General features: G+C 38.9%; 1 protein-coding gene and 1 long non-coding RNA gene across 14 annotated transcripts in view; one reads left to right on the plus strand and one right to left on the minus strand.

The window, feature by feature from the left end:
• Positions 1-27,822, plus strand: part of cacna1da (calcium channel, voltage-dependent, L type, alpha 1D subunit, a) — a 76,844-nt gene that overhangs the window by 3,296 nt on the left and 45,726 nt on the right. For all 13 annotated transcript variants that reach the window (XM_081607142.1, XM_081607145.1, XM_008409700.3 and 10 more), the window contains exons 2-8: positions 2,865-3,303; positions 5,322-5,427; positions 21,087-21,226; positions 24,228-24,400; positions 24,914-25,066; positions 26,355-26,551; positions 27,534-27,637. In XM_081607142.1, coding sequence (XP_081463268.1) covers positions 3,011-3,303; positions 5,322-5,427; positions 21,087-21,226; positions 24,228-24,400; positions 24,914-25,066; positions 26,355-26,551; positions 27,534-27,637 — 1,166 coding nt within the window. In that variant the 5' untranslated portion in view covers positions 2,865-3,010. The remainder of the gene's footprint in view (positions 1-2,864; positions 3,304-5,321; positions 5,428-21,086; positions 21,227-24,227; positions 24,401-24,913; positions 25,067-26,354; positions 26,552-27,533; positions 27,638-27,822) is intronic.
• On the minus strand, positions 5,557-21,080 carry LOC145551695 (uncharacterized). The gene is made up of 3 exons (XR_014087589.1): positions 20,604-21,080; positions 18,356-19,513; positions 5,557-7,377 (listed from the first exon to the last, which is right to left on the minus strand). It is a non-coding gene; the product is annotated as an uncharacterized LOC145551695 (long non-coding RNA).

Here is a 27,822-nt window from a genome sequence, read left to right on the forward strand (position 1 = left end):
CCTCTCAGACTCTGAGCCCGAGAGCACCAAACAATTTTTTTATATTAGACAATTAATTTAATCTCACATAATTATCACGGTAGAAGCCATTTGTTTGTTAAATACTTAATGAAACATATTTACCGTATTTGATGTTTGTTGTAAATGACTTATAGCTACTTACAAAGAACAAGGCAATTAGTCCAAGTTTGTTGTTTATTGAACGATCAGAAATTACAGCGGCTGTGATGCGCCACAGCAAAACAAAGGTAAAACAACCCGAACAGATGATCAACTCTAAATCACTCGCACCCTTTTACTCTGTCTGTCATTTAAGCACACCCTTTGCCATGGCAACCTCTTGCGCTCCACAAGCCGACTCGAGATTACTTTAAAAACATAACATTCAGTCCGTTACGATATTAGGTTTTCAGGCTTGATATTTATTTTGCGATCATTAATAAGCCTCTCCTGAACACGGCTTAGTTAATGTTAAACTCCTGCTCTGCTAGTTATTTTGGTAATGGAACCGAAACGCACAGAATTGCGCAACACCTTGTTGACACAATAATCACTGAGATTATTATTGTTGTTGGGTCATTAATTTGAGCACGTTATGTTGACGTTATGTTTTTTTTGTTGTTCTTTAATAAAGTTACGAACGTTTTAAGCGAGCCAGAGGAGGAAGTGCTGCTCTCAGCGACCTGGCTGCGTTCAGTTTGTCACCTAATGTCGAGATCGACTCAAAACCTTCCGCGATCGACATTGCGCCGCTGCTCTACAAAGCACAAACAGTTCAGAAACAATATGAAATGGGAAAAAAGTTACTTATTAACTGATTAAGTCATGTTTTAGATCGTTCTTGAAAACGAATCACTCATGGCTGAATAATGGGTACAGTCACGACTGCACAGTGAACCCGTTGATTTTTTACAGCAGACAGCCGCTCCCCTCTCTTGCAGGTACTGCGTACCCCCGTTAAATCTTTTAGGGGTACGCAGTACCCTGCCGTACCCCCTTACTTTCACCCCTGGCTAATGGCAGCCACAGCTCCTTGTCTGTGAAATCTATCTGTGAAAACTTGAATTCATACCTGAGTGAACATCTGTGTGTGACCTATGAGCGCGTGTTTATATAAGGTTTTTCCACATGAAGAATGAGATGCAGTGACGAACACACAAGCTTTGCTGGCACCGAAACATTCAGAATTCTCAATGTCTACATGCATTTTAGCATTGGCAGTAGATTCAGGGACCAGAGGTGAGCCTGACTGTACAGAACCTCGGTCTCGAGTTAGCTGGTCTTGACTACAATAATGGCCCTAGGCCATCCACCCCAGGGTACATGGTAACAGCACCAGTGGGCCGCATCGAGATCAAGGGTATCCACCCAATCCTTTGGGCTCCGTGCTCCAGAGGGAGATTTGTAGCTACTCTAACATTTGGTCAGGTCTCAGAACAGAAAACACATTAGACCCTCCCTACATCATTTGCAGAATACACTCCCTAAATGAGAGTGCAACACCAATGCAATGACAAGAACCTCTATGCCAGCTTAAGAGGCCCCAAGATCTGCCAATTAACCAAAGACCCTCGGGCCAGGCCTGGGCACCACCACATGCACTGCTACAAAACACCTATGTCCACTGGCACAGACCCCCTTAAAGATTTGCATGCAAAAGTCAGAGTCACTTCCCAAAGCCACCAAAGGTTGCTCCAACCTGGTGGCTGAACCCCCAGAAATCCTTGAGATGCATTAAACCCAGACAGCGTCTAACACCAGCAACAATGCTCCACAGGATGAAACCATCCAACGAGGCGATGGAGCCGATCGAAGGAGCCCAGAGAGACTGATTTGATATGGAGGCAGAGGCTGTATGGTCCACTAAAAGGTTTCTGTACTGGCTAATATTAAGAGTATTTGTATTTTTTTTAAGTCATGAGGACCCCTTCTAAGTTACCCAGCAAGCCAACTGAGGGGGAAGGTGGAATATTACATTTCCGAAACTCAGATAAATCTTCACATATTTTGCATCAGAAGCTCTGAAACTCTGAGACTATCCATGTTGTCCACTTTTCTTGTTATAAGGGTATCTGATAATTATTAGATGTATCTGATAATTATTAGATGTAGAGGAGCAAGACCATTCATTTCATAAGGCAAAGTACCTGAAAACATGTTAGTTGGTGTTAATTCAGGCCAGGTGGAAAATGATCTGTTCTGACCTAAAAATAGGGGTTGTCAGAAGAAAGCTTCTTCCTCTAGATACATTATGGCAGCACGGCTTAAATGTACATAACATCTGAATGTTAACTACAAAAAGAATGTCTTATGGACAGATGAGACCAAAGTGAAGATTTTCTGCCTTAAGGCATGTCCATGTTTGGAGAAGATCAGTCCCACCATACCAGCAAAAAATCTTCTCACTAGCTGCCAAGGACAGTGGTGAAAGTATTTGGATTTGAGACCATGTGTCCAACAGTCAAAGTTCAGCTGAAACTGGGTCATGCAACAAGACAATGATTCCAAAATACAGCAACAGAATGACGGAACAAAAAGATTCGAGGTGTTGTATGTGAACCTGAATGTGGTGATATCTTAAGAAAATTGTGTCTAAACAAATACAAAAAATTGCTACTTCAAGTTATTGCTGCTGAAGGGGGTTCTACAAACTTATAATCACGGAGTGTATTCAGTTTTTAATAAATATTTAAATGTTATTTATTTTTTTGCTTATTACTGCATGTCATGTATTTTGATTGGATCGCACAGTTTTGTAGATAAATGACACACAAGCTGAAATATTTCCCACAGGCAGACATTTGCTGCCTTTGGGGGGAAAAAAAATCTAAAATCTAAAATTTCTCTCACCTATTTTCTTTCAGAGGCAAATTATGCCAGCAGCATCAGAGTCGCTCACCCTGGTGACGAGCCAGCTCATCGGTCAGACCACTCTGCCCTTCACTCGCCTCTTCGTCTGCCCTGGCAGATCCATGCTGCTGGATGCTCCTCAAAGAGCCACGCCCACACCATGAGCGCCAACGGGCCTGCCCCAGAACCAGCCCCAGAAGCCCCTCCCATCTCAACCCCTGCCCCAGCACCGGCCCCTACTCCGGCCCCAGCCCCGGCGCCGCCCCCGCCCGCCCCACCTGCCCCGACATCCTCCACCATACCGGTAGGTGCGTTGGCTCAGAAGAAGCGGCAGCAGTATGCCAAAAGCAAGAAGCAAGGCAGCAACGCCAACAGCCGGCCACCGAGGGCTCTTTTCTGCCTCAAACTCAACAACCCCTTACGCAGGGCCTGCATCAGTGTGGTGGAGTGGAAGTATCCTTTACTGTGGCTTTGTGATGATTGGTGAGGTTGAAGCTCAAAATTCCCAGTTTAATTAGTGAGCTGCCAGGATGAAAAAGCTAATCTTACAGTCAAACCACTTTGGTGATCAGCTTTTTCAAACAGAAAGCGTCTGGCGATTAAGTAAGAAATTAACATCTACACAAGGCTCTCTGGTGGGCCACTTTTAAGGTTTTGCAACATTATTAACCTTATGACATGCACACGCTTTTCAGCTTTATTTCTCTATTGTAGAGGTAAAACAGTCATTAAATAGTTGTGGCTTTTCTAAATTAGAAAAAACTAAAGTTAGATAAATAATATAGAGACTACACTGAAAAGATGTCTCTTTGAACCAACTTTTAAAAAATTACTCTAATTTGTCGCAGCTAATTTGATTATTATTTTTGCTTAAGTAATAAATCTGAAATTAGAACTATAGCTTCAGCAGAACTAGTCAAATTAGCTGTAACAAATGAAAGTAATTTTTTAAGTTGGTTGAAATAATCTTTTTTTTTAGTGCAGTTACAATTCTGTTTGTCAATAATTATATCACAATAATTTACGATTAACACAAATACTTTCATTCATGACAAAATCAAATAAGCTTGAAAAATGAATCAAATTGAAATGTAAATAAAAACGTGATTAATAACTTAGTCCTAGTTCACAAAATATTTTGTTTTCTTATCAATTGTATTTTTAGTTTATATTGTAAGCAACAAAATATGAAAAGAAATAAAACAGAAAGGAAAGAGTGTTGACTTTTATCTTCAATAATTGCTCTCCTCATATTCATTGGTACTTCAGGTAAAGAACCGTCCCGTTAGAATGTAAAAAAGTCCCCAAAACCCAAAGAGGGTCATCTTGGGGTCGCAATGTCACCACAGAAGAGAAGAAGAGTTTGAAGCCTCTTTTTACCCATGCTGTGTATTTTTCAGCTTTAGGTCATTTTGGTGAGGAAACTGCTCTAAACAACAATAGCACCATTTTATCCCCCATAAAGACAAAGTCAAAGTCACTGCGTCCTTAATCTAGAACTGCTGCTGCAGTGACATCCTGTAGATTAAAGCGTCTCAATACAATTGTGGTGGGTTTGTTAGTAAACAGATGGTTCCATCAGGAAATGTCATAAAATGTTACAAAGGAGATTACCATGCGTAAGGTACATATTTAACTACAGTTTTATGTTTTGTTTGTGTGGAGAACGTGGATGTCTCCTGGGGATTTACAACCAACACAGATGCAGCTGTAGCTGTATCAGGTGTCCTCGTTCGTCCCGGATAGAAAGCATACAGTACATCAGTGAAGCTTGTTCAGTACTTAACAGATTTTTTTTTATGTATATTTTCTAATGACATTTATCTGCTGTATGATTTTATGTTGAAAATGTGATGCTACGTTCACATTTAGTGCTGACTATTTGAGGTGAATATTGTGCCTTTTGATAAATTACATGCTGTCTTCATATTATAACTATGCTTTCAGCTCAGGCTGAAATTAAGTCAATACTACATTCTGGGTCCACTGCATTAGCTTTAAACTCACATTCTGTAATCACTTTCCTTCTTTCTTTCTTTCTTTCTTTCTTTCTTTCTTTCTTTCTTTCTTTCTTTCTTTCTTTCTTTCTTTCTTTCTTTCTTTCTTTCTTTCTTTCTTTCTTTTTACAAACTTAAAGACCTATTTTTTTTACGTTCTGAGTCATTAATCATTTGATTTTGGGGAATATGAGATGACTCATATTTCTAAATATACACTGTTGTTCTTATATTGCACATTGAGTCAGCACATTATCGACCTAAGACTAATTTCAGTTTAATTTTCTAAACCAAATAAAGCCGTTTATTAAAATGTTGCGTAAACAGATCAAACTTAGCCACTGCAATTCAAGATTAAAACCACACTATTAGCAAAATATAAGTCCAGGAGAAGTTTGTTTTATTATTATTATGTTGTTAAAATATTGTCTCTATGTAATTTTCTTCAGTGATTTCCTTAACTTTCACTCTCAGGCCATTTGATATCTTTATATTAATTGCCATTTTTGCCAACTGTATGGCCTTAGCTGTCTACGTCCCTTTTCCTGAAGACGATTCCAACTCCACAAACCACGATTTGGTGAGTAGTCTGTATCTGTCTTAGAAGCGGCTTATTTATTTAGCGTCTGCTGCTACGGAGCTGCTCTCACATCCATGGAGTTCTAAAAACTTCCTTTTGATTTGAAGTTTTATGTTTTCCATAAATTATGTGGTACAGTATTTGTGAGATACACGACTAGTGTTTTTGTTGTGACATGATGAGGAGAGAAGAAATACTTGATCTCCAAAAATCTTGTCTGTCACTGGCAAAAGTATTCACACCCCTTCAACTCATTAGCAAAATTGCTCAAGCTCAGTCATATCAGCAGATGTATAGTGAGCAGCTTTTAAGCTGTGCCATAGATTTACATTTGGCTTTTTAACTTGTCAATTATAAAACATAAATATGGTCTGATGAGTAATTTAGACACAGCTAGCAGGTTTTCTTTTATTATTGTTCTGGACTTAGCTCCGTTCAGTTTCCTGTCAACTCTGACCAGCTTCCCCGTCACTGCTGAAGGAAAGCAACTCCCCAGCATGATGCTGCCAACGTCGTGTCGCTATGGGGATGGTGTGTTCAAGATGATCTGCATTATCAGTTTTTATCTCATGAGGCCCTTTGCATATAGATTAGAACTTCAACTTTAGGTTTCTTTTTTCCACTATTCCTAAAAGAAAAGATTTCTGTAGTGAGCATCTAATAGTGTCCCTCTCAGACTCTCCACTCTCAGCTGTGGCGTTCTCTCATTAGTGTTCTCATTGCGCTCTGACAGGTTTATTTTTGAGCCATGACTTTGTAGGTTTGCAGTTCAGTCAGACTCTTCACATTTTTGAATGAAGAATTGAACATTTTTTGTGATGCTCAAAGAAAACTATTTGATTAAGTTTGATTAAGCCTTATAACTTGATCCTTCCTTAAACTTCTTCACAGCTGTATCTATTATCTGTTGGTCTTTATGATGCTGTTTTTTCACTAATGTTCTTAAACAAACCTTTGAGGCCTTCACAGAACAGCTGGATTTATTCTGGTCTTAAATTGCACACAAGTGGACACAATTTTCTGAGTCGATGACTTCTGGAGAAAATAAACTGCCCTGGATGTTAATTTAAGGATGTCAGAGTTCAGGGCCTGAAGTAATTGTTTAGAGGGTCTAAAAACTAATTCTCAATTTCCCTCCACTTCATAATAATGTTCTACTTTGTGTTGGTATATCTCATCAAAAACATTCAAATTCATTGACGTTTTTGGTTGTCAAGTGGTAAACTATGGTCCAGGTGAAGGGGTGTCAGCACTTTTACAGTTACTGCTTTCCTCTGTGGTATTTTGATTGCAGTCTCATGTTGTGTGCCGATAAGTAGCTGGAGCTTTATAAGCAACAACTGGACCATGCATGCGATCTGTGTTTTCAGTATGTAGCTTTAATATGCAGATTTGTTTTGCCTACCCAGAGAAACACTTTGAACCGATGCTTTATCATTTCCCGGTCCGCCTGTGAAGTTTTTTCTTTTTTTTTTTATTTGCCTTTCTATTTTTAGCAACTGCTCACCATTGCACCACTCTGTGCACAGGGTGCATTTATGTCTGAATGATGAATTGTGGGTGATGTAGTGTTGTAAGCATTCTTCCACTGCTGAGGATAAGCGTGCTCTCCAGAAGGCAGAGAGACGCACAGACTGCGGTGCTTACAAGAGCAAAACCAAGCTCACTGTTCAATGATTAATGAGAAGTGTGTACAGCATGTCTGCAGACAGTCGACTGTTTTTGATTGATGCATTTTGAGGCATTTAAACCTCAGACAAAGGTTACCACTTTGCTGTAAATGACTGAGAGGAAGATGTAAACATGTATGTGATGTGTTTTAAAAGTGTGCCTGGCGTTAATGAAGGAAGGAGTATTGCTTCTCACTGTGACCTCCTGGAGGGTGACATCTGGGTGTCTGTTTACACATCACTGGTTCATCAGGGAATGCTGGTCCATCTGGGACATTGCCTGTGACAGAATGATAGTCAGATTTCTGTCAAGTTTAGTTGTGAATTCAGTCCGAAAGACATCATTTTTGCCACATAAACACATAAAAACAGTCTATTTTTATCCGCTGGTACAAATTCAAGCTGGTTCACAACCAAAAATAAAAACTTGAAAGATAAGAACAGCGTTAAAATGTTTGCTCCTTGCCTCTCGTTATTTAAATTGGGAACAGAAGTGACTTCACACTGCTGTGTGAGAGAGTAAAGTCACTGTAAAACAAAGTTCTTCTTACTATTTCAGACGAATTGATTACAAATCTGTGTTTATCTTATACCAGCAACTAGCTGGCGAATATTGCTGAAGCAGTTGTCTCCATGTGTATTGTAGTTCTTGTGGACTCAAATGTCCATTCTATGGTGGAAAGAAGTTGAACCTAAGAAGGTTTGAAAGAAATGGTGATAAAGATTACAATTAATAAACACTCCTTTGTTTATTTTCCTTCTTCAAATAGGAAAATAAAGAAAGTTACAAAATTGGAAACAAAGAAAAGTTAAATCTATTTAATCTTTGTACGACATTAAAAAAAATTAATAAAAAATAAACAGTAACAGACATTACATTTTGTTCCATCATTAAAATCATCAGTACACGTCAAGCAACTCTCAACAGGGATTTTTTAAATCTTGATTAAAAGGAACTAAGTGTTTCAGCCGTTTGTAAGCACATTTTGGCTCAGTTAAGTAGTGATAACAACAAAACCGATAATACTACAATAATAACACAAATAATAAATGCCATTAAAGCATTTTCTTTTAAAACGTATAAGTTGCAGTGCCAGTAATTGTAGGGACCTTGGTAGATTCATAAAGGCGTGTTAGCAAGCAAGCTGCGTTTTTAATCTCACCCAAGCATTCACCTGTTAATCATCGCGCTGCTGCGCCTGTCCTCTGAAGCTGTTACGGCTCTCATTTGTTGTATTTGTTACTCTTTCCTAATGAACAGGTATACTCCTCCTCTAAATAGAAGTGTCAGATTGGATTTATGGATGCACCCATTATGAATTAACTGACAAACTACGTGCATGACCGGGTGCAGAGCCGATCATTGATGCAGCGTGAATGCTTCATAAACAAGGGCATTAGGTAGAGATGAAAGGACAAGCTGATGAGTAGATCTGAAATGATTTATGATCTCTTTGAGTAAGATGCACGGGGACAAAGCTTTGCTTTCATTTTATTTAAAAGACATGTGTTTTTCCTCATAGTTACACTGCTTTCCTCCGATAGTTTTACATTTTTTAAAAAGTTAGGTGTAGTTGTGTCATGTCACATCTAAATCACCTTCCGGAGGATGAATAATGGAATATTTTCCTTTCCAGAAGAGGTAGAACAATGTAATTATTTATAGCACAGAAGTGCCAGCTTGGCCGCAGTTGTCTATACTATACTAAGCTATACTATATGGAGATCGGGAGCGGAAAGTGCTGACTTTGTTTTGCAATATAGCCGACACAGTGAAGATTATGTTACTCACTTCTCTGCAGCTGCATAGGTGGATGAAGACTGATATGAAACCTGAATTATAGATTTTAGTTTGCCTACTATGCAATGCAAGGATCAAATTATATTACGCTGCTACTAAAGCATGCAGAGTTTTAGCCAGTAACACATTAAAATGTCATGTAGCTTTTTAGCCGCACAGACACTAAATCCCTGCATTGAGCTGATGTCTGGAGTTTTGGACGTATGGGCTTTTTATTTAGTGTGTTGTTCATTGATGGACTTACTGTCCACTATGTTCAGAGTGCTGAGGTGCTGCAGAGCTGCCTCAGTATTACACTGCTGCATAGTCATGGAGGCTTTAATAGCCTGAGTCTGCCAGTCTTGTTAGTGAGGCTTGGTTAAATGCAGCAGCTCATTATAAATAGAAAGCAATTTCCTCCCCAGGCAGCACAGAGGGCAAAAGATTGGGGTCTTACTACCACCAGGAGGCACAAGTGAGTAACAGGATGCAGCAAGCACAAGGAGTTGCATGTACATGTGCGATGAGACAAACACCAAGTCAGAAAGTCATATTTTCAATGCAGTCAAGGTCAGCGTGTTCTGTTTCTGCTCTTTCTTTGCTTAGACATTTGGTTGGATAATAAGGAGCCATGTTGCGTGTGACTGTCTCCTCTAAGATTTGCAAAGAGACATGCGGATAATCCGTAGCACTGCTGGTTCTGCTTTCAGGTCATTTCTGTCTTATCTATCTGAGGATCAACACCGCAGGTGGGAGTCTCCTGCTGAAGGTGGCTCAGCGGAGCAATGACCTTTTCATGGGGAATGTGATTCATACATCTCATTCTGCGTACGTTAACATACAGCCAGCTGTGTCTGATACCAGGAACTGTCGGTGCTCATATAAGTGTTGTTGCGTAACTCGTGCTATATGGGTGGCAACAAAAGGACACATACAGATGAAAAAAAAAAGACATATCAGTAGAGTTTGCACTGGTCCATGGCTGCTGAGTTTAGAGGATGTCTCAGGTTCAGGTTTTTTTTTTAAACAAAGCACAATGATGAGATATAAATTATCATCTGTTTGGTGATTCTGTCTGCTCTTTTGCTACATAACCCAGAATATGCTTCCTATAAATAACAGCTTTAGTCATTTTTTAAAAATTTTTTTACCTCCATTTAACCTGGAAGAAAAACTAATCGAGGGTTGCACAGTGGCGCAGTTGGTAGATCTGTTGCCTTGCAGCAAGAAGGTTCTGGGTTCAATTCCCGGCCCCGGTCTTTCTGCATGGAGTTTGCATGTTCTCCCTGTGCATGCGTGGGTTTTCTCCGTGTACTCCGCCTTCCTCCCACAGTCCAAAAACATGACTGTCAGGTTAATTGGCTTCTCCAAATTGCCCCTAGGTGTGAGTGTGTGTGTGCATGGTTGTTTGTCCTGTGTGTCTCTGTGTTGCCCTGCGACAGACTGGCGACCTGTCCAGGGTGTACCCCACCTCCCACCCGGCACGCCAGCTGGAGATGGGCACCAGCAACCCTCCCGACCCCACTAAGGGACAAGGGTGCAGGAAAAAGGATGGATGAAAAACTAATCGAGATTAAAAATTACATTTTGAAGAATGTCCCGGACTTGACAGCACCAAAACAAGATAAAAAATAAGACCATTTCAACCTTACAACATTTGACTCTGGTACAACTAATCACATAAAACATCTACAGCCTGAGATTTCTATCTCCTTGTTCTTGAAGAGTCCTTTAAAACAATTCAATAAAACCATCTCATCAATCTTTAGATCCTCCCGTAATCGTTTGCAGTAATGAGGAGCAGCACGCTTAAAGCTTTCTTTTCCGGTTCTGTCCTGGTTCTTGGGTCACACAATGCTTAATTGTCAAATTTTCATTTGTGAAATTATTTGAAAGCTTTATTTTATTTTGTAATCACATACTAGTTTCTGTTGGCCTAATATATATATATATATATATATATATATATATATATATATATATATATATATATATATATATATATATATATATATATATATATATAAAAACCAAGAAAATACTTGGGCTTTTGTGGTTAGAACATGACGACACACAAAAAACCTTAAGGGACATGAATGCTGTTGCAAGGACTGCTAAATATAGCAACAAAAAATAATTAGTCTTCATCTTTCAGGAGAACTGCAGTTGTATACTGATAATTACTCCCTTCTGAAAAACCAGTCAAAATAATAATGAATTAATGTCAATAATCAGTTTTAACCTCCTACTAAAGCTTGTGTATCCTCCACAGCAGGACCTGTTGCTTTATAGTGTATTATTTATTTGTCTTTTTTAATTTATATAAAACAAAACCGAGCTTTGTATCATTGTTTTAAATTGCACCTTGTTTACTATTAAGACATAAAAAGCAGTTTTAGGGTTTTTAAACCAGAATTGGTCCAGCAGGTCCTATTTATTTGAATAGCAGGGTTAAAAGTGAGCGCAAATGGAGCAAATGAAATAAATATAATATACGAGAGGTGCTTTATGTTTATGTGTGAGTGTTTTGGCTGCACTTCATACTGCCTTAGAGTGTAAATATGTACACGTGTGGGGTGAATGAAACAGTTGGCTCTGCCTGCGTGCCTGTGTGCGTGTGTATGTGCGTGTGCGTGTGTGTGTGTGTGTGTGGGTGTGTGTGTGTGTGTGTATGTGTGTAGTTGCTGGCACAAGCAGCTATGTCTGGATTGGGGACTCCTGTGGAGATGACGATAGAAGAATGTGTTTAGTCACTTAACGTAACTGCTCATTTGCAGCTCACACTAGCACTGTCCCCGCTTGTTATCTTGAATTTGTATTTCTGCATGTGTGTGCAACATTGAGAGTGTATCTGTATGCAGGCGTGTGACAGGGGGAGCAACACAGTCGTAGGAGCCAAGCGAGAGCGAGTGCTGTTTCAGTTCTGTATGGAGAATGTGTTTATTGTACATAATAATGTAAAGCAGCAGAGCCGTGGAAAAATATTCCTGCCTGGACGTTTAGCAGAATTTCTCACGAACTTGAATGCATTTTCTTGGGAGAAGTGTAGAGAAAATAATATAATACATGGTTTTCTGTATGTTTTAGCATTTAAAAATCTAAAGAGCATGGTTTGCATATATATTCAACCCCTATATTCTGATACCCATACATAAAATCCAGCGAAACAAATTGCCTTTTGAAAATTAAGTAACTACTAAATAAAGCACCTGTGTGCAATTTACTCCAAATTAGTGAACAAACAGTATTGTCAAGATCAACAAACACAGCAGACAGAACACAGCAGTGTTAGCTTAGAGAATAATAACTCAAGCTTTGAACATGTCATGGGTGTTTCAAATCATCGAAAAATAAAAAAAAGACATGATCATCCTCTTAAATGAACTGTCTATGTGAGGAAAGCGTTAACAAAAGTGGATTCTCAATTCAGAGAAGAGCAAAGTTAAAAATTTGCCCTCATGCAAAATGCTATTTGGTTGTAAACTAATTATGCACAACACTCTGATCACACCTTCCTGATGTCGCCGCATGGCAGTGGAAGGATCATACTGTGGGAAATCCTTTTTTCCAGCACGGAAATTGAAGTTTGTCAGAATTAATGGAAACTTTGCAAAAGTGCTGCAAAAGATTCATGTTGGGCAGAGGTTTACCTCTTGGTATAACTAATTATTCTGACCTGTTACACCTACACACTCGAACGAGATCTTTAAGGTCAAATAATCAAAATATCCAAGACGTTCCTCAGGAGCATATTTTAATTTGTGGGGGCGGGAAAAATCCTTCCCTGCAGATAAAATCCCAGTAAAATACATTAATGTTTGTGGCTGTTATGTGACAAAAGGTGAACAAACCACAAGTGGTATGAATACACTTGAAAGGCACGGGAAAGTACATAATACACAACATATTTGCACAAAAAGACATGCATATTGCTAGAAAACACATGAGTCTTTTTTATAATCAGATGGTAAGAAGCATGTGAGCCGCTTGAACAAATGGCATTGATAAATCTTTCGTCAGAAATGACCACATGGACTCCACGCTCTCAGTCCTCCTAATATAGACTGCACACTCAGGCAGCCGGAGGAAGCAGTGGGAAGCACTAAATGCTGGCTGCCCTCACCCTGCTGGCTCGGCTGCACGGCCCTGACTTATCTTCACCGACAGAGGAGCGAAGCAGAGACGGAGAACGGACTGAGAAAAGGAGATGGCAAATATCTGTCATCTCTTTGAGCGCATCAGATCGAAAATAATACAAAGGCATGTGGGGGCATCTTTGCTGCTGAAATAGCTGATAACAGTAAGGCTTATTTATGTAATCTACATCCGGTTCCAGCAGACCGCTCGCTGGACTACATATGTCCTACACTCTCAGTTATATTGTAGGTTGTAGTTTGCCGTGTTTTTGCTGCTCGGAAGCGTCTGGTCACACACAGATATCATGCATGCATGATGTCACCTTGACTCACGCTACTCTGGGCTCGTCGCCACACGCTCAGATGTGAAGACATGCAGGCATGCTACAGCAGCGGTTAGGTAATAATACAACGTAAACCCTCTCCTGTAGTTATCCATAAAAAAAAAATGTTTTCACGGATAACTAGTTTGTGCACAGAAAACATGTTTTTCTGTCAGGGGATAAGGCAGATTTTTCTACAGTTTTCCATCCCACAATCTAATCACTCGGTTAAATATTGGCAAATATCTCTGAGTGAAATATTTTCCATTAACTTTTTATGTTTTCTATCATATTTGTAGCCTTTCTTTGTCCTTAAATAACTTCTAATTCCATTTTTATTCCCACAATACTGTCTGATGTAATTATCAAATGTCCCTTGCAAACTTTAAGTTAATGAAATTCGTGCCTAATATATATCTAGCAACTATTTTTTATTTATCCATTTATTTTTTTTTCATTTTTGTGTTTGTCTGGGATGCCTAAAAAATGTAGTCATACAATTTAAAATTGAATTGTGGTGATTAATGTGACTGTATTAGGTTTCGCTGCATAATTTTAAGGTTACTGCAGTTTTGTTTCCTCCCTTTTAAGAAGTTTGTTTTCAGTAATCTCAGAAGAACTAACAGCTGCAGCGGTTTGAGCTATTTTCTAACCCGAAATTGTACAAAAACAATATATGAGGCCAGTTCCAGTGACAGTGACATTAATTATGAGTCTGTGGGGGTAGAAAGCAGGGCTGCACAATATGTAGCTTCAACACCTTCATCTCGATGTGTGTAAATGTGACATACAGTCACACTGAAGGATGTGTGATGTCAAGTGAAGCAATTTAACTCAAACAGACCGCACTGTTTTGTTTTGTTTTTTTTCCACTGCTGGATTTTGACCTCTTTCCCATTTCAGTCATGAATCGAATCCAGTGCAATCAACTGCCCTCAGAAATCTCATTATTAGCAAATCGAGTGCAGCTGTGTGTAATTTAATCTCAGTATAAATCCAGCTGTTCTGTGAAAACCTGAGAGGTTTGTCGGAGAACATTAGAGAGCAAACTGCATCATGAACACGAGGAACACGAGCAGATCAGGGAGCAAATCAACTTTCCTCCTCAAAGTTTTCCACTCGAGGAGAAAAGCACTGTTGAAATCATCATCCAAAAACAGGAGAATAACACAACTGTAACCCTGCCAAGACATGGTGTCCATCTTTTCAGACCAGGCAAGGGGAGCATTTTTCAGAGAGACAACCATTTTGACTCTAGAGAACCAGCAAAGATCCACAGCTTAGGTGGACGAGTCTGTGCATGGAACAAGTAGTTTTGCACTCCACAAATCCTAGCTTTTATGGAAGGGAGGTGAGATTGTTGACTTGAAAGTCATTAAAAACCTGGTTGCAGTTTTGCAAGCCATTCAGGGGACACCAACAGATGCATCGTCGTTACCAGTTACCTCACTTCCTCTTTTTGTACGTTTTGCTTCCCAAATGTAAGGTCTTAATTTGCAAACAACCAGGCAAGTTAGTCTCATAATGTGTACTAGGGTAGAGGTGATGCATTGTTGCTGTTGCTTTCTGTCTGAGGTGAGGAGGAGATAAACTGCAGCTCATGAGCTCTGCAGACACACCACTCCAAACTGCTAATCTACTCACGTTGCTGCTGTCCGCTCAGCTAAGTCATATGGCAAGTTAGGTTGGAGCGCGCACGGTTCAGTGGGTGAGCAGCATCATATGTCGTGGTGAACTGATCAGCTGTGAGATGAGCTGAGCTGCGCCTGTAGATGTGAGTACTCACCCCGTGGCGAAGGAAGGCCAGTTGGGGTTGTAACTGTGGGGGGCTGGTGGAGGGGCTTCTGAGTCTTCTGTTACTTCTTTAGTTTAAAACTTGGCTGTTGGGATCTGTCTTGGGACTTGAAAATATCTCGATGCCTGATGAAAGTTGTTTTTTTTGCAAACATGAGACTGGCAGCAAGTGGAGTGAACATATTTTGCTGCTGATACAGTGTTACAGTGAGTCTTTTTACAGCAGCAAAATACAAACGTAAGAGTCGAGAGTATGGTACGGATGGTCATCTTCTTTGCTGTGTCTTGTTGCTCCTCAGACAGCCTAACATGCTGATTAATGACTAGATTACTGTTTAATTGGAAGGGAAATGGTTATCATTTGCAATTATATTTAACATGCCTTCCTGATCCATTAGCTGGCAATGTGCATAAATTAACTTCAGCTTTAAAAGCCAAAATTGTCCTGACAGTGCGTTACATTTTACCACCTGCTCCTCAATTACAATGCTGGAGAAAATAAGAAACTATTGCAGCGTCATTTGAAATTCACATCCTTGCGTGGGCAGTCTCATGGCAATGTTTAGGCTGCTATGAAAAGCTGAGTAACGTTTTTTTTTGTTTTTTTCTCTGTGCGATTTCTTGTTTACCACCAGCAGAAAATCACAGCAGCAGTTTGCTGTCCGTTCTTTGTGCTCGTCGTTGCCGCTAAAATTGTTCACTCGTCTCTGTGTCACTTTCTCTCCGTCCCCGCATGAATCGCTGTGTTCTCTTTGCTCCCTGCAGCTTAAGAATGCTCCAGCACAAAGCAGCCCTGAGCTTAACTCAGCCTTTTATTGCAGTAACAAAAGGGCCCATGTCGGTTATTCTGGGCTAAGTGCTTCTCACAATCTGCTGTTAAGTGTTGGGAAAACGAGCCCAACAGCCTGCAGTGCTCCCGCATTTGTAGTGTCCGTAGAGATCACAAAGTTAAGGACTCCCTCAGGGAGAAGAGGTAATTATCTATATAATAACATATACGAAAGCTTTTACCTCTTTTTACTCGGTGTTAAAGGTTAATTTTCATATTGATTGTACATAATGTAACTGGTTGGTGATGGTCATACAGTGCCTTGCAAAAGTTTTCTAACCTTCAGGCTTTTTCACATTTTGTCAGACTACATCCACAAACTTTAATGTATTTGATTGGATTTCATTAGATAGACCAACACAAAGTGGAGCTGAATTGTAAAGTTTAGTGGAAGGAGTTTCACTTGGGAAAATAAACCTTTCCAACATTCTTTTCCGGCTTCTGATAGATTCCCTCATATTTAGCTTCATCCGTCTTCCCTTTAACTCTGCCCATTTTCATTTCTCTGGCCAAAGAAAATCTGCCCCTAAGCATGATGCTGCCACCACTATGCTTCACCATGAAGATGACGTGCTGCATTACTATTTGGCTTCTAACCAGAACATTTTCAAAATTGTTTGCTTTCTCCAAATAGTTTTCTTTGTGCTCCTCTTGCACCTCATTCTTGTTAAACAGATCTACCAGTGATTTTCTAGCTGCTTCTCTGATTAATGCTCAACTTGCTGAAGCTGTCAGTGTTTGTAGACGGCCATGTTTTAGTGCGTTTGCAGTTGTGCCAGGCTGTTTTCCGCTTCAGATGATGGATTGACCTGCAGTCTTTTAGACGTGCTCCTTGTTGTTTGTTGTTGTTTGAACTTGATTTTATTTTGGTATATCAGATTAAATGGGAAGTGAATACATTTGCAGATATGGCCTTTTCAGAGTTACATTTGTAAAAAATAAAAAAGACAGAGAGATCAATTTATTTTTTTCCCTTCCACTTACAATTATGCACTACTTTTTATTGGTTCATCACAAGAACCTCCTTCCTCCCCCCCCCAAAAAAAAATCAAGTGGGTGTAATTACCCTTTTCGGTAATGGTACCCAAAAGGTCAAAGGATGGGAACATATTTGCTTGCCACTGCATGTATTGAATACCAACTGCTTATGCTGACCTTACTCATGAATAAATAATGAGGAGCGTCTCTCTCTGGCCTACAAGAAGTTGTAGGACTGTTCTAAACAAGCTGAGCCCCCTCTTCAGTTTATCCGCCTACAATTTCTACCACAGCCAAACACACACACCACCTTTGTCTGGATGTGTGTGTATTTGCTTTCAGCTTCACATCTAGTTGTCCTCAACCTGATGGCTTAATGTTCCTGTGTTCCCTCTGCCTTTGAAACAAGCAGAGAAAGGAGCACAGCAAAGTTACATCATGTTTCTCTGCATACAGTACCCTCTGCAAAGCCCTAATTATCCAAGCCAATCCATTCAGTGTGTTTTTTGTCCAGCTTTTTGCTCCTTTTAAAGACTCTATGCTTTCATTATTTTATAATTTTGTATTTTGGCCTTTTAAAACGGGGCTGCACAGTGGCGCAGTTGGTAGAGCTGTTGCCTTGCAGCAAGAAGGTTCTGGGTTTGATTCCCAGCCAGGGGTCCTTCTGCATGGAGTTTGCATGTTCTCCCTGTGCATGGTGGGTTCTCTCCAGGTACCATTGCTTCCTCTCACAGTCCAAAAACATGACTGCTAGGTTAATTGGTCTGTCTAAATTCTCCGTGGGGGTGTGTGTGTGCATGCATGATTGTTTGTCCTGTCTGTCTCTGTTTTGCCCTTCAACAGACTGGCAACCTGTCCAGCTAATGTTCAGGGTCGCCCAGAACATTAGCTGGAAATAGGCACCAGCAACCCTCCCAACCCAACCAAGGGACAAAGGGTGTACAGAAAATGGATGGATGGCCTTTTAAAACTTCTTCCAGTTTCACTGGTCCTCTTTTCTTTTTTTAAACAATTTGGGCTTGTGGTATAGCGGTTTACTTGTCAATTCCAGCATATAATGAAATGGGACTTAATTCATCTGACAGTTGGAAATACTGAACATTTTAACATACTACTCCTATGTCACAGAATGTGTGACATTGTTGCCAAAAATACATAATTATGTTAGATTTTAATATGACAACATCACAATACAAGAGTAATGAAACACTATAGACAAAATCTGAGATATCTGAAGTATCTGCAGTGTTTTACAGCCCTCGTGAAAACTCCAGCCTATGCAGCTGCAGAGGATCAAATTATAAATGACTGTCCAGCACAATATTGTGCAGAACTGCACAGACTAAAATGTCATCCACGTTTTCTGGGGCATGCACAGAAGAGTTCCTTCTGCTGATACAAAATACAGCTTTCAGTACCTACTACCCTTCAGCGCATCCAAAGTTCCACTCCGACATGGTCTGTGTTCGGATGCATGTGTTCCTCATATCCTGTTGGAAGGTCATCCTGTCTGAAGACACAAGCATGGAGAGCACCTTCACTGTTATGACTTTGAGGACTCAGGTTTCCCTCCTTAAATGCGCTTCTGATTGGTGATAACGTTAGAAAAACATGGCAAAGACAAAGTTCTCTTTTCAGCCACTAATCTCCTCACATAAAGAAATCTGCTGTGTTCAGAAAACCCACCTCCTTCCTCTTTACAATAACAAAACAGCAATGTCACTGGGTTTTCTAAACCACATTACATGCAATTCATTTTCTATGCAAACAGTCAACAGCTAATCGCAATTGAAAAATGTTCCTATTTAAGAAGCTAGAGGTTAGGCAAGTGTAATATTATCTGTTTTCACATTTATACTGCTTTTGCAGGACACCCTTGCATGTTGTATGGAATCAGACTCCCTGCACCTCAAAGTAAACCCATCCACCCATTTTCTATACACCCTTGACCCTTAGTGGGGTCGGGAGGGTTGCTGGTGCCTATCTCGAGCGAGAGGCGGGGTACACCCTGGACAGGTCACCAGTCTGTCGCAGGGCAACACAGAGATAGACGGGGAGTACATGCAAACTGCGCCACTGTGCAGCCCTCAAAGTAAATCATGTATGAACAATCACTTACACAGTATGCAACTTTTACAAAAAACATTTTGAAAATATTTGTTAAAACGGTCACTGTCATGACAGTATAAAGTGAGACAAATAATCTGTGAAAAAAAATCACAGAAAAAATAAGGATCACTTCAATTTTGTATGCATTTTTTTATTCAGGAGCCAAATACTAAGAAATTTGTGAATGTTGCAATGCTTGCCTCTGTAAAGTTTTTCTCTGAATATATAATTGCAACAACAGTCAAAATGGAAGTTGTGTCTTAGCTATTTGCTGTGCTGAAATACAAGCTTACTTGTGGAAAAATCATGTGCACTTTTGAGATCTTTCACTGGAAACATAAATCACAAACAAAGAAAAAGCACTGAATTGCCTACCTCTTCATCCAGATGGAGTTCATTCTTTCATTTCTTTACTCTTGTTGCCATGGTTATCTCAGTGTAGTGCTTGATTATGGGTAGAAACTATGCTGGAAAAAAGGAAGAAATTCACCAGAATTGAATAAAGTCAGAACAAAGACAATGTTTTAGTTTAATACTTCTGAACATCCTTGTATCCTGTAATTAACTTTTTTGTATTTTTGTAGTCTTTAAAAGTGAGGAAAATCAGCACTTCATACTGGTATAATGATATTCACACACTGTGTGTTTATATGTTGTCACTGCATAAAATATTAATTGATCAGCTTAAAAGAACTAAAATGTTCCACCAACATGTATTTCTCATTTATTTTATTGCATAAAATGATTCATGCAATAACAAAGACCTGTATTTCAGAGCTACAATTTAATATTAGTGGTGTTTATTCTATGTTCTTTTTGGATTTATGGACACGTTGTAGCGTGACGTCAGGCGCACAAGATGACGTCACGTCATTGCCTGTTTTTTGCCTGCTGGGGGCAAAAAGCTGCTGGCAATGACTACCATTGGCGTTAGCTGTTAAGTCAGTGGTCCCCAAAGTCGGTCCTCGGGGACCACTGTGTTAAGTTATCAATATAACGCACTAAATATTAAATGTTCGCCTGACATATAAAAGGAAAAAGGGGCGCGGTGCTTTGCTACTGCACAACTAAATAAAAAGGTCAGAAAAAAGTTTTAATTAAGAAAAAGAAAATAGGGAAAGGAAAGTAGGTCTATAGTTATTCTGGTTTGACTTTGACAACCGTAATATGTAGATGTGATGTGTTTCGGTTCAGTTAAAAAAATAAAATAAAAACAGCCGACCTAAACACTAACTCTGACTTATCACTAGCAGGTGTTTTAATTAGCTAATCGACCACAGCCGTATTAGATTAGCTAGTAGCAGCGTTAGCTAACAAACAAACAAAAAAAAAAAAAACAAGCCTACAGACATAATACTGTAATGGACTGAATGTTCTGTTTTTTGTGTGGGAAATGTTTTTGAGTGTTTTTTTGGTGTGGAATGTTGTCAGTTGCTATGAAAACGAGGTTTTGTGTATCTAGCCGACACAGAGACCGAAAGAAAAGTAGCTTTAAGTTGTTCAACGGTTTTTCTGCTTTATTTTCCCTTTGCTGTGGCGTACTGCACTTAATCATACCTACATCTCCAGGTTTCATTTAGTTAAGGAAATAGCTCTAGCGCGGCAGCGCCGATATGGATGGCATGTAAAAGAAGCGTTTTTGCCCTCCAGCGTTTTGCGCATGCGCAAAGTTTCCGGATGTAAACAATAACACTAAAGAGATCCATAGCGTCCGATTGAAAAAGAAAAAAACGTCTCTTATCTTGATGCCAGAAAATATGTATTTGAAGTTTTCAGAATGAGCCCATGCCTAGTAAAGAGGCAAGGCATTGGATTTATTTCTTTAGATCTGTATATTTGTTTGTTATTATGTTATGCTAATAGTAAGATTAAATTTGTTTGTGATCATATGTGTTTGTCTCTGTTTCTATTCTGTGTTTGATGACCACCAAAGAAACTAAAATGTTTCTGAAATAATGTGATCATGTTCTCATAAATATGACCTAAGGTTGCTGCTGGCAGCTCATTTACTTTTGTTTTTGTCTTTCTTTGTGTTTGCAGGAAACAGTTGAATATGCCTTCCTCATCATTTTCACTATTGAGACCTTTCTGAAGATTATCGCTTATGGTTTGGTGATGCACCAGAATGCATATGTGAGAAATGGCTGGAACATGCTGGATTTTGTCATTGTGGTTATCGGGTAAGTCCTTATGTCATTGATTGCTGCTTTTAACATTTTGTGCCTTTTATTTATGCATCAGGTCCTAAGGGTTTTGTTATTTTTAGTTGGGTGCTTTTTCCTTGCTTCAGTTTGACAGTTTACAGTATTTGCTGAAGGAGAAGTTAAAGTTGCTTAAGCCTCTGCTCCGAGTGGCCAACTGCTAATAGAGCCCCTCAAACACCCACAGTATGTGACCCAGAAAAGACAGAGAGAATAAATCAGAGCTTTACCACCACTGGAGTGACTCACCATCTCTCCATTTTTATTCTCCTCTCCAACTCTCCCTCACATCTTTCCCACTCCTTCACTCACTCTCTACCATCCTGCTCTGTTTTGTGTCTCCAGCTTGTTGGCATTAATACCACACGGTATAGTTTCTTAAAGCACAGGGAAGAACAAATTGTTATTCTTTTTCTTAGAATGTATAAATGAAGGACAAATAAAAATAAATATTAGCAAGTCTTAAAAATAACCAGCACAAAATATGAAATACAAATTTCCCAAACTGAAATAAGTTTATGGTTGTTTTTAGTTTGCTCAAATAATTGTCACTTTGTACACACTGTTATGGAAACATCAGATGCAAGCCTTTAAAGCTTGAATCTTTACCCATGTATTGGTGCAGCGCAGCAGAATGTGACCTTGACCCTTAATTATTGCATTGCTTCCAGAGCAAGTAAACAAGATCCTCAAATTACATAAAAAAATATGATGGTAACCAATACATCTTCCTCGTTAATATCATAGTTTTGATGGTTCATGCTGTTAGCTCCCCAAACCTTTCCACCCTTATTCCTGTCTCCTGCACATTCTTATCTTATCATCTTTATCACAGCTTTTTCCCCCCACCCTCCTCTTTCTTTCCTTTCCTCCTGCCTGTATCTCTCCTCTAATACGCACAGTCCGATGGGTAGCTGGGTCAGATCTCTGTCTGTGTGCCGCATGCGGTGTTGATCTGCCATCCAGTCACATGCAACGAAGGCTGCCTCTGCTATGAAGAGTGACTTTTGCTGCTATAAACCACCAAAATGACAAACCAAGATAATCCAGCTTGTATCTGATGTCAGAGGTGCAGTCCATTTTCTGACAGGGTTTAGTGCATGCCTGCACAAATGAAACATCTTTAACATTTGATGATTCATGGTTTATAGCAGATAAATGGTTTTGATGGAATATAGATAATGGTCTTTTTCAAATGGTACAAGTACAACTTTCCACTGAAACAATGTTTTCAAGTGAAAATAATTTATACTGAAATGTCACTGATAAAATCTTAAATGTCATAACAAAAAATAAGAAAAGACATTTTCTACAAAGGTATGTGTAATGTAAAAATATTCATACTCCGTTTTGTATTTTGTAACTTTAAAACACAAACACCTCAATACATAAAATAGGGCTCTATGTGATAGACAAAAACACAGCTGTGTGTAATTGCCGACAAAAAACATAAAATGTTATATAGTTTTTTTGTGTTTGTATTTGGCCTCTGTGTGCAGGATCACCTCATCCTGCTGTACATATGAAATTGAAAATTTTCATTATACAGAAAAGGTGGAAAATGTCTGTTTTATTATTGGGATGTTGTGTTCAGTGGAGCGTGTAGAGTATTTTTCTCCACAGTTTGGATCTCATCTGATCAGAAAACCTTCTTCCATATGTTTTCTGTCTCCTGATGATTTATGTCAAATTGCAAACTGGACTTCTTACGTTTTTTTTCCTCTCTATTTGATATTCTGTTTGCTAGGGTAGATTTGTGGAACTCACCATTGATAATCTTTCTGTCAACAGTCTCCCACCTTTTAATTTCACCAATGGAAACATATCTGTTAAACCAATTAATTTGTGTAGTAAGTGCTCTGTATGTTACTAGAAAAAGGCTCAAATATATTTATCAACTAGACTTTAACGGGTATTTGAAAACCTTCATAAAAGATGCTTCAACTGCTGACAGCTTGGCTCTTCTGTGGTTTCATCAATAAAAGAAAGTTGTCAATATGTGAGCTTGAGCCGATGTCTTGTGAAACCCCCACTGGCGGGCGTTTAGTCCAGCAGCTGTGACTCAGTGGAGCATAAGTTGGAGCAGACTGCGCTTAAAGGCCATCAGAACTTCTTCCAGCTCCTACCAGCAGCTTCATTCACTGTTTTTACTCCACAGCTTGGAAGTGATAAGTCAAAATGATTTCCCCCTCCTGGCTAGGTGAGAAATCTCTAAACGAGTGTAACAAAGTGTCCTCCTTCATTGTGAAATCTGATTCTACTCTGAGTCCAGAGTAGGAAGCAGTTATTATGTTGAATGTCTTTGCTTTTTTACTGTTTTAGATACACAACTGATACATCTGAACAATTTTGATATTTATAGTGATATAGACTCAAATGATCAATCCAGTGTCTAAAAGGCTATTTTAGACATGCTGTCTTGTCTTGAAAAAATACAAAGAAGACTTTTACACCTTCTCAACCAGCAAAACAATGCTGTACAAATCCCATTAGCAAAACTATATAAAAGTACAAATATATTGTAGTAAACATATATATCCTTATACAGATATTTTTGCAGTGTGCAATCTCATTTTCATCTTGTAAGAATGCTGTAAAAATGGTGGTCCACATACTGTCTGATAAGCGTATTGTCTGTCTTATTGAATATTAAAACCTACCTTTATTATTTATACAATCATTTTATTTCTTTATAAAATATTTAAATTGTTTTATTGCCCAGCAGTAATGCTTTGAAAACAATTGTCTCCTGTTTAATGTAACTATGATTTCAATGGCTAGTGTGGAGCTAAGGAAACCAAATATTCATCTTAACTTTTCATTAGAAGTGACCTGAATTATAGATGAATCATAATATCTGATGTCCGTTTTTTTTTTTTTTTTGGCCTCATCAAATAGTGTTTGAATAAAGCTCAAACACAAAAATGCTGCATTTACTGTCCTGAAGATATTGATAGAGGAAACTTGTTTTTGGTTGCAGACTCTTCAGTGTTGTCTTGGAATTTTTGACCAAAGATGAGAAGGGAGAAGGTGACGGAGAAAGTAGCCATCCGTCGACGCATGGCCACGGGGGTAAGCCCGGTGGATTTGACGTTAAAGCCCTTCGAGCCTTCCGTGTGCTGCGACCCCTGCGGCTGGTCTCAGGAGTACCCAGTAAGTTTTCTACAGATACTCTGCATATTTGTGTGTGAAACAGTTTAATTTCCTTATTCCGAACAAAACAGAAGGTGAATAAATCATTCATCTGCAAGTGCAGATAGTAAAAGTTCAGACCCTGCGGACTGTTTACCAAAAACATCTATTCAGTATCTTCATCAACGCTTCAGGGTCAGGTGTTCAGTATGTTAAAGCAAAACGAGATTAAAGGTTTTAAAGGTTTAATAAAAGTATGTGGGTTGCATTAAATGCACTTAGATATAGTTTACACTTAAACTAGTATTGCACTGCTATAATAATATATATTTTTACCTAATAAACATCACAGGGTGCTGAATGTTCAGTTGTATGACCCAAGCCATCAAGATTTGCATAAATGTTTTTCTTATATTCCCTGCAGGGTTGAAACTCTTTACCATCTGGTGCTACTTATGTAAAAATTTAGCGGTAAGAAACAAAAACACAAGAGCTCATTGTTTTACCATATGTTTGTTTTTCGTTTTTGCTTAGGTTTACAGGTGGTGTTGAACTCCATCATTAAAGCCATGGTTCCTCTGCTGCACATCGCCCTCCTTGTCTTGTTTGTCATCATCATCTATGCCATTATTGGCCTGGAGCTTTTCATCGGTAAAATGCATGCAACCTGCTATATAGGCGGCACAGGTGAGACCTCTTGGTTTTCTTTTACTCATAAAAGCAAACCCAATTTTCAGTCAATGTAGTGTTTGAACAGCTTTTTCTGCTTTCCTTACCAAAAACACATGTTGAGGCTCTTTCTACATTTATTTCAGTAAATCATGACATCATAGTGACGGACTTAAAGGATTTGTTGAATACATGTGACTTGCTTCAAGTTGTCTCCAGTTTTATTTTATAATGATCAAAAGACTGTAGTTGTGACAATTCAGCTTACTTTAATAAATTTTTATGTATTTAATTTTCTTCGTAGGGAATTCATAAACAGTGCATTTTGCCCTCTTGACCATTCCTTCTGCTTTTGATAATTAAACAAGTCTTAATATCAGACAAAATGAGCCTGAGTGACTACAAAAAGCCACTTTTAAATGAAAACTAGCTTTTTCATATGGAATGCCTGGAATGCCAAGAAAAATAAGCTTTAAAGTTGCCAAAACCTAAGTTATCAAGAGGTGGACTTGGTGGTGTGCTGATAACTATTGTCCAGAGTTGTCTGCTAGGGAACAGGTTTCATGGTTGTCTTAGTCCTGGAGCAACACAGCTAGTCCTTATCTTGGTTGCTGATATTGTTTGTTATTTTTTGATCAGTTTAGTTTCATACGGAATAAGACTTAATGAACACCTTTTTAAAAAAAATTTGAAAAAATCTTTTCAGTGATTCTTAAAAAGCTTTTATTTTGTTTTGTTTTTTTCTTTTAGGAAATCTAGCATGGCCCTTTGTGTTCTTTTTCTTAGCTCTTGTTTTGACCTTGAATGTTTCTCATGGATGCAAATTTGGCGAATCTCTGTCTCAATGTTTAATCATGAAGAAAACCCTAATCAAGTCAAATGAGGCCTGCAGTGTCTCAGATGTTGTTCTTGGTTCATTTAAACTCCTGGATAATTTGTCAATATGCAGGCAAAACCCTCCAAGAATGTATTAAATTTTCAGTACTGTTTAATGTTTTGTACATTTATTAGTGATTATTCCCATTCACTGGAATCCTAAAAGCAAAACTTTTTAACCTTTCCTTGTTCCCACGTGGAACTGTTCACAGGATTACAAGACAGAAAACACAGAAACTTATTAATTTATTATAAAAAAATCATGGCTTAGTAACAATATGACAGAATATCTTTTCTGTAAATCAGAATGATGCTTGTGTTTTCATGTCTGCATGTGGCCTTCTTAATGCTAAATGTAAACTGAGGCTAGAAATCAAAAGTGAAGGTGACTTACCTTCATCTAACGATGACTGACTGTATCTTTCTGCAGATTTGATAGCAGAGGAGGATCCAGCTCCCTGTGCGATCTCAGGGCACGGGCGCCAATGCCCCATCAACGGCACACAGTGCAGAGAAGGCTGGCACGGCCCCAACGGGGGCATCACCAACTTCGACAACTTTCTGTTTGCCATGCTGACGGTGTTTCAGTGCATCACCATGGAGGGCTGGACAGACGTGCTCTACTGGGTGAGTACTGCTCTGGCCTCACATCTTGATAACCTGTGGCTGACACACTGATGCATTCTCAACCACAGTAATGTGACTGACAGGGTGATGATGAAGGTGATGATCATTTCCTGAGGCACCTTCTATTACTCGCATGTGATTGATTGGCTAAATGACTCAACACATTCATCAACCTATTACTACTCATCTGGCGCTATCAATATTCTTATGAGATCTGGTTTAAAAGAGACATGTTATGGTCGATTTTTACAATCTTGCACAATAATTTATTTTAATTCATTTATGTCGATGACTCTAATATGTCATAGATAGTAAAATACTGATGGAAGTTGTGTCTAAATATATTAAGTAGATAGACAGATTTAAGTTGCCTAATAGTAATCTAGCAGTTAAAACAATGTATTTATTGTATCATCCCTATAAATCCTAGACTTCACAGTTGTTTTTTCCTCAGGTTTTTAATCCTTGACCTTTTTTTTACATTTTGTCATGTAACAACTATAAAGAAAAATCAACAAATAAAATGAATTATGAAGTCTATGTAAACAAAATGATCTTTCATAAGGGATAGTTGAGACCAAAACACAACTGAATACTTTTATCATTCAATTTTTAAAATACAGCTCATAGCAATGAGTAAAAATTAAGAATCGATCACCAATCTTTAAATAAAAGCTGAAACAAGAATAGCTTATACCAAAACTGGATTAATGCAACATCTTTTCACAGAAAAAGGGTAAGAGGAGGTTTCTAGAGCTTTTTCACAATGTTCATTATCACCTAAATGAAGTGAGATACTATGTTAAATTTGCTTGTAAAACCAATGCAACAAAGAAAGCTAGAACAATTAAAATGAGTTTTGTAGTATGTCTCCTTTAAGACAGATGACTTTTTCAGCTTGATTCTGTCTTTTCCACTGATTTTACTCCGTTTTTCCTCTTTTCTCTCTTCTCTTCTTCTCCTTCCATGTTTGCTTTTCCAGATGAACGATGCTATGGGCTTTGAGCTTCCTTGGGTTTACTTTGTCAGTCTTGTGATCTTCGGCTCCTTTTTCGTTCTTAACCTGGTTTTGGGTGTGTTGAGCGGGTAAGAGCTTTTTTCTCTTTGAAGACAGGGGCTTTCTGCTCTTTTGTGAGCTGGAGGTTCTCTGTTTTCTCTTTGTGTCTGTGTCTGTTAACTGGCTGCTCTCGGCTCCCGTAGGTCAACGATGCCATCGGATTTGAAACGCCGTGGATTTACTTTGTCAGCCTGATTATACTGGGCTCCTTTTT

The sequence above is a fragment of the Poecilia reticulata genome, chromosome 5 (assembly GCF_904066995.2).
Source record: "Poecilia reticulata chromosome 5, P_reticulata-male-v2, whole genome shotgun sequence".
Lineage (NCBI taxonomy): Eukaryota > Metazoa > Chordata > Actinopteri > Cyprinodontiformes > Poeciliidae > Poecilia > Poecilia reticulata.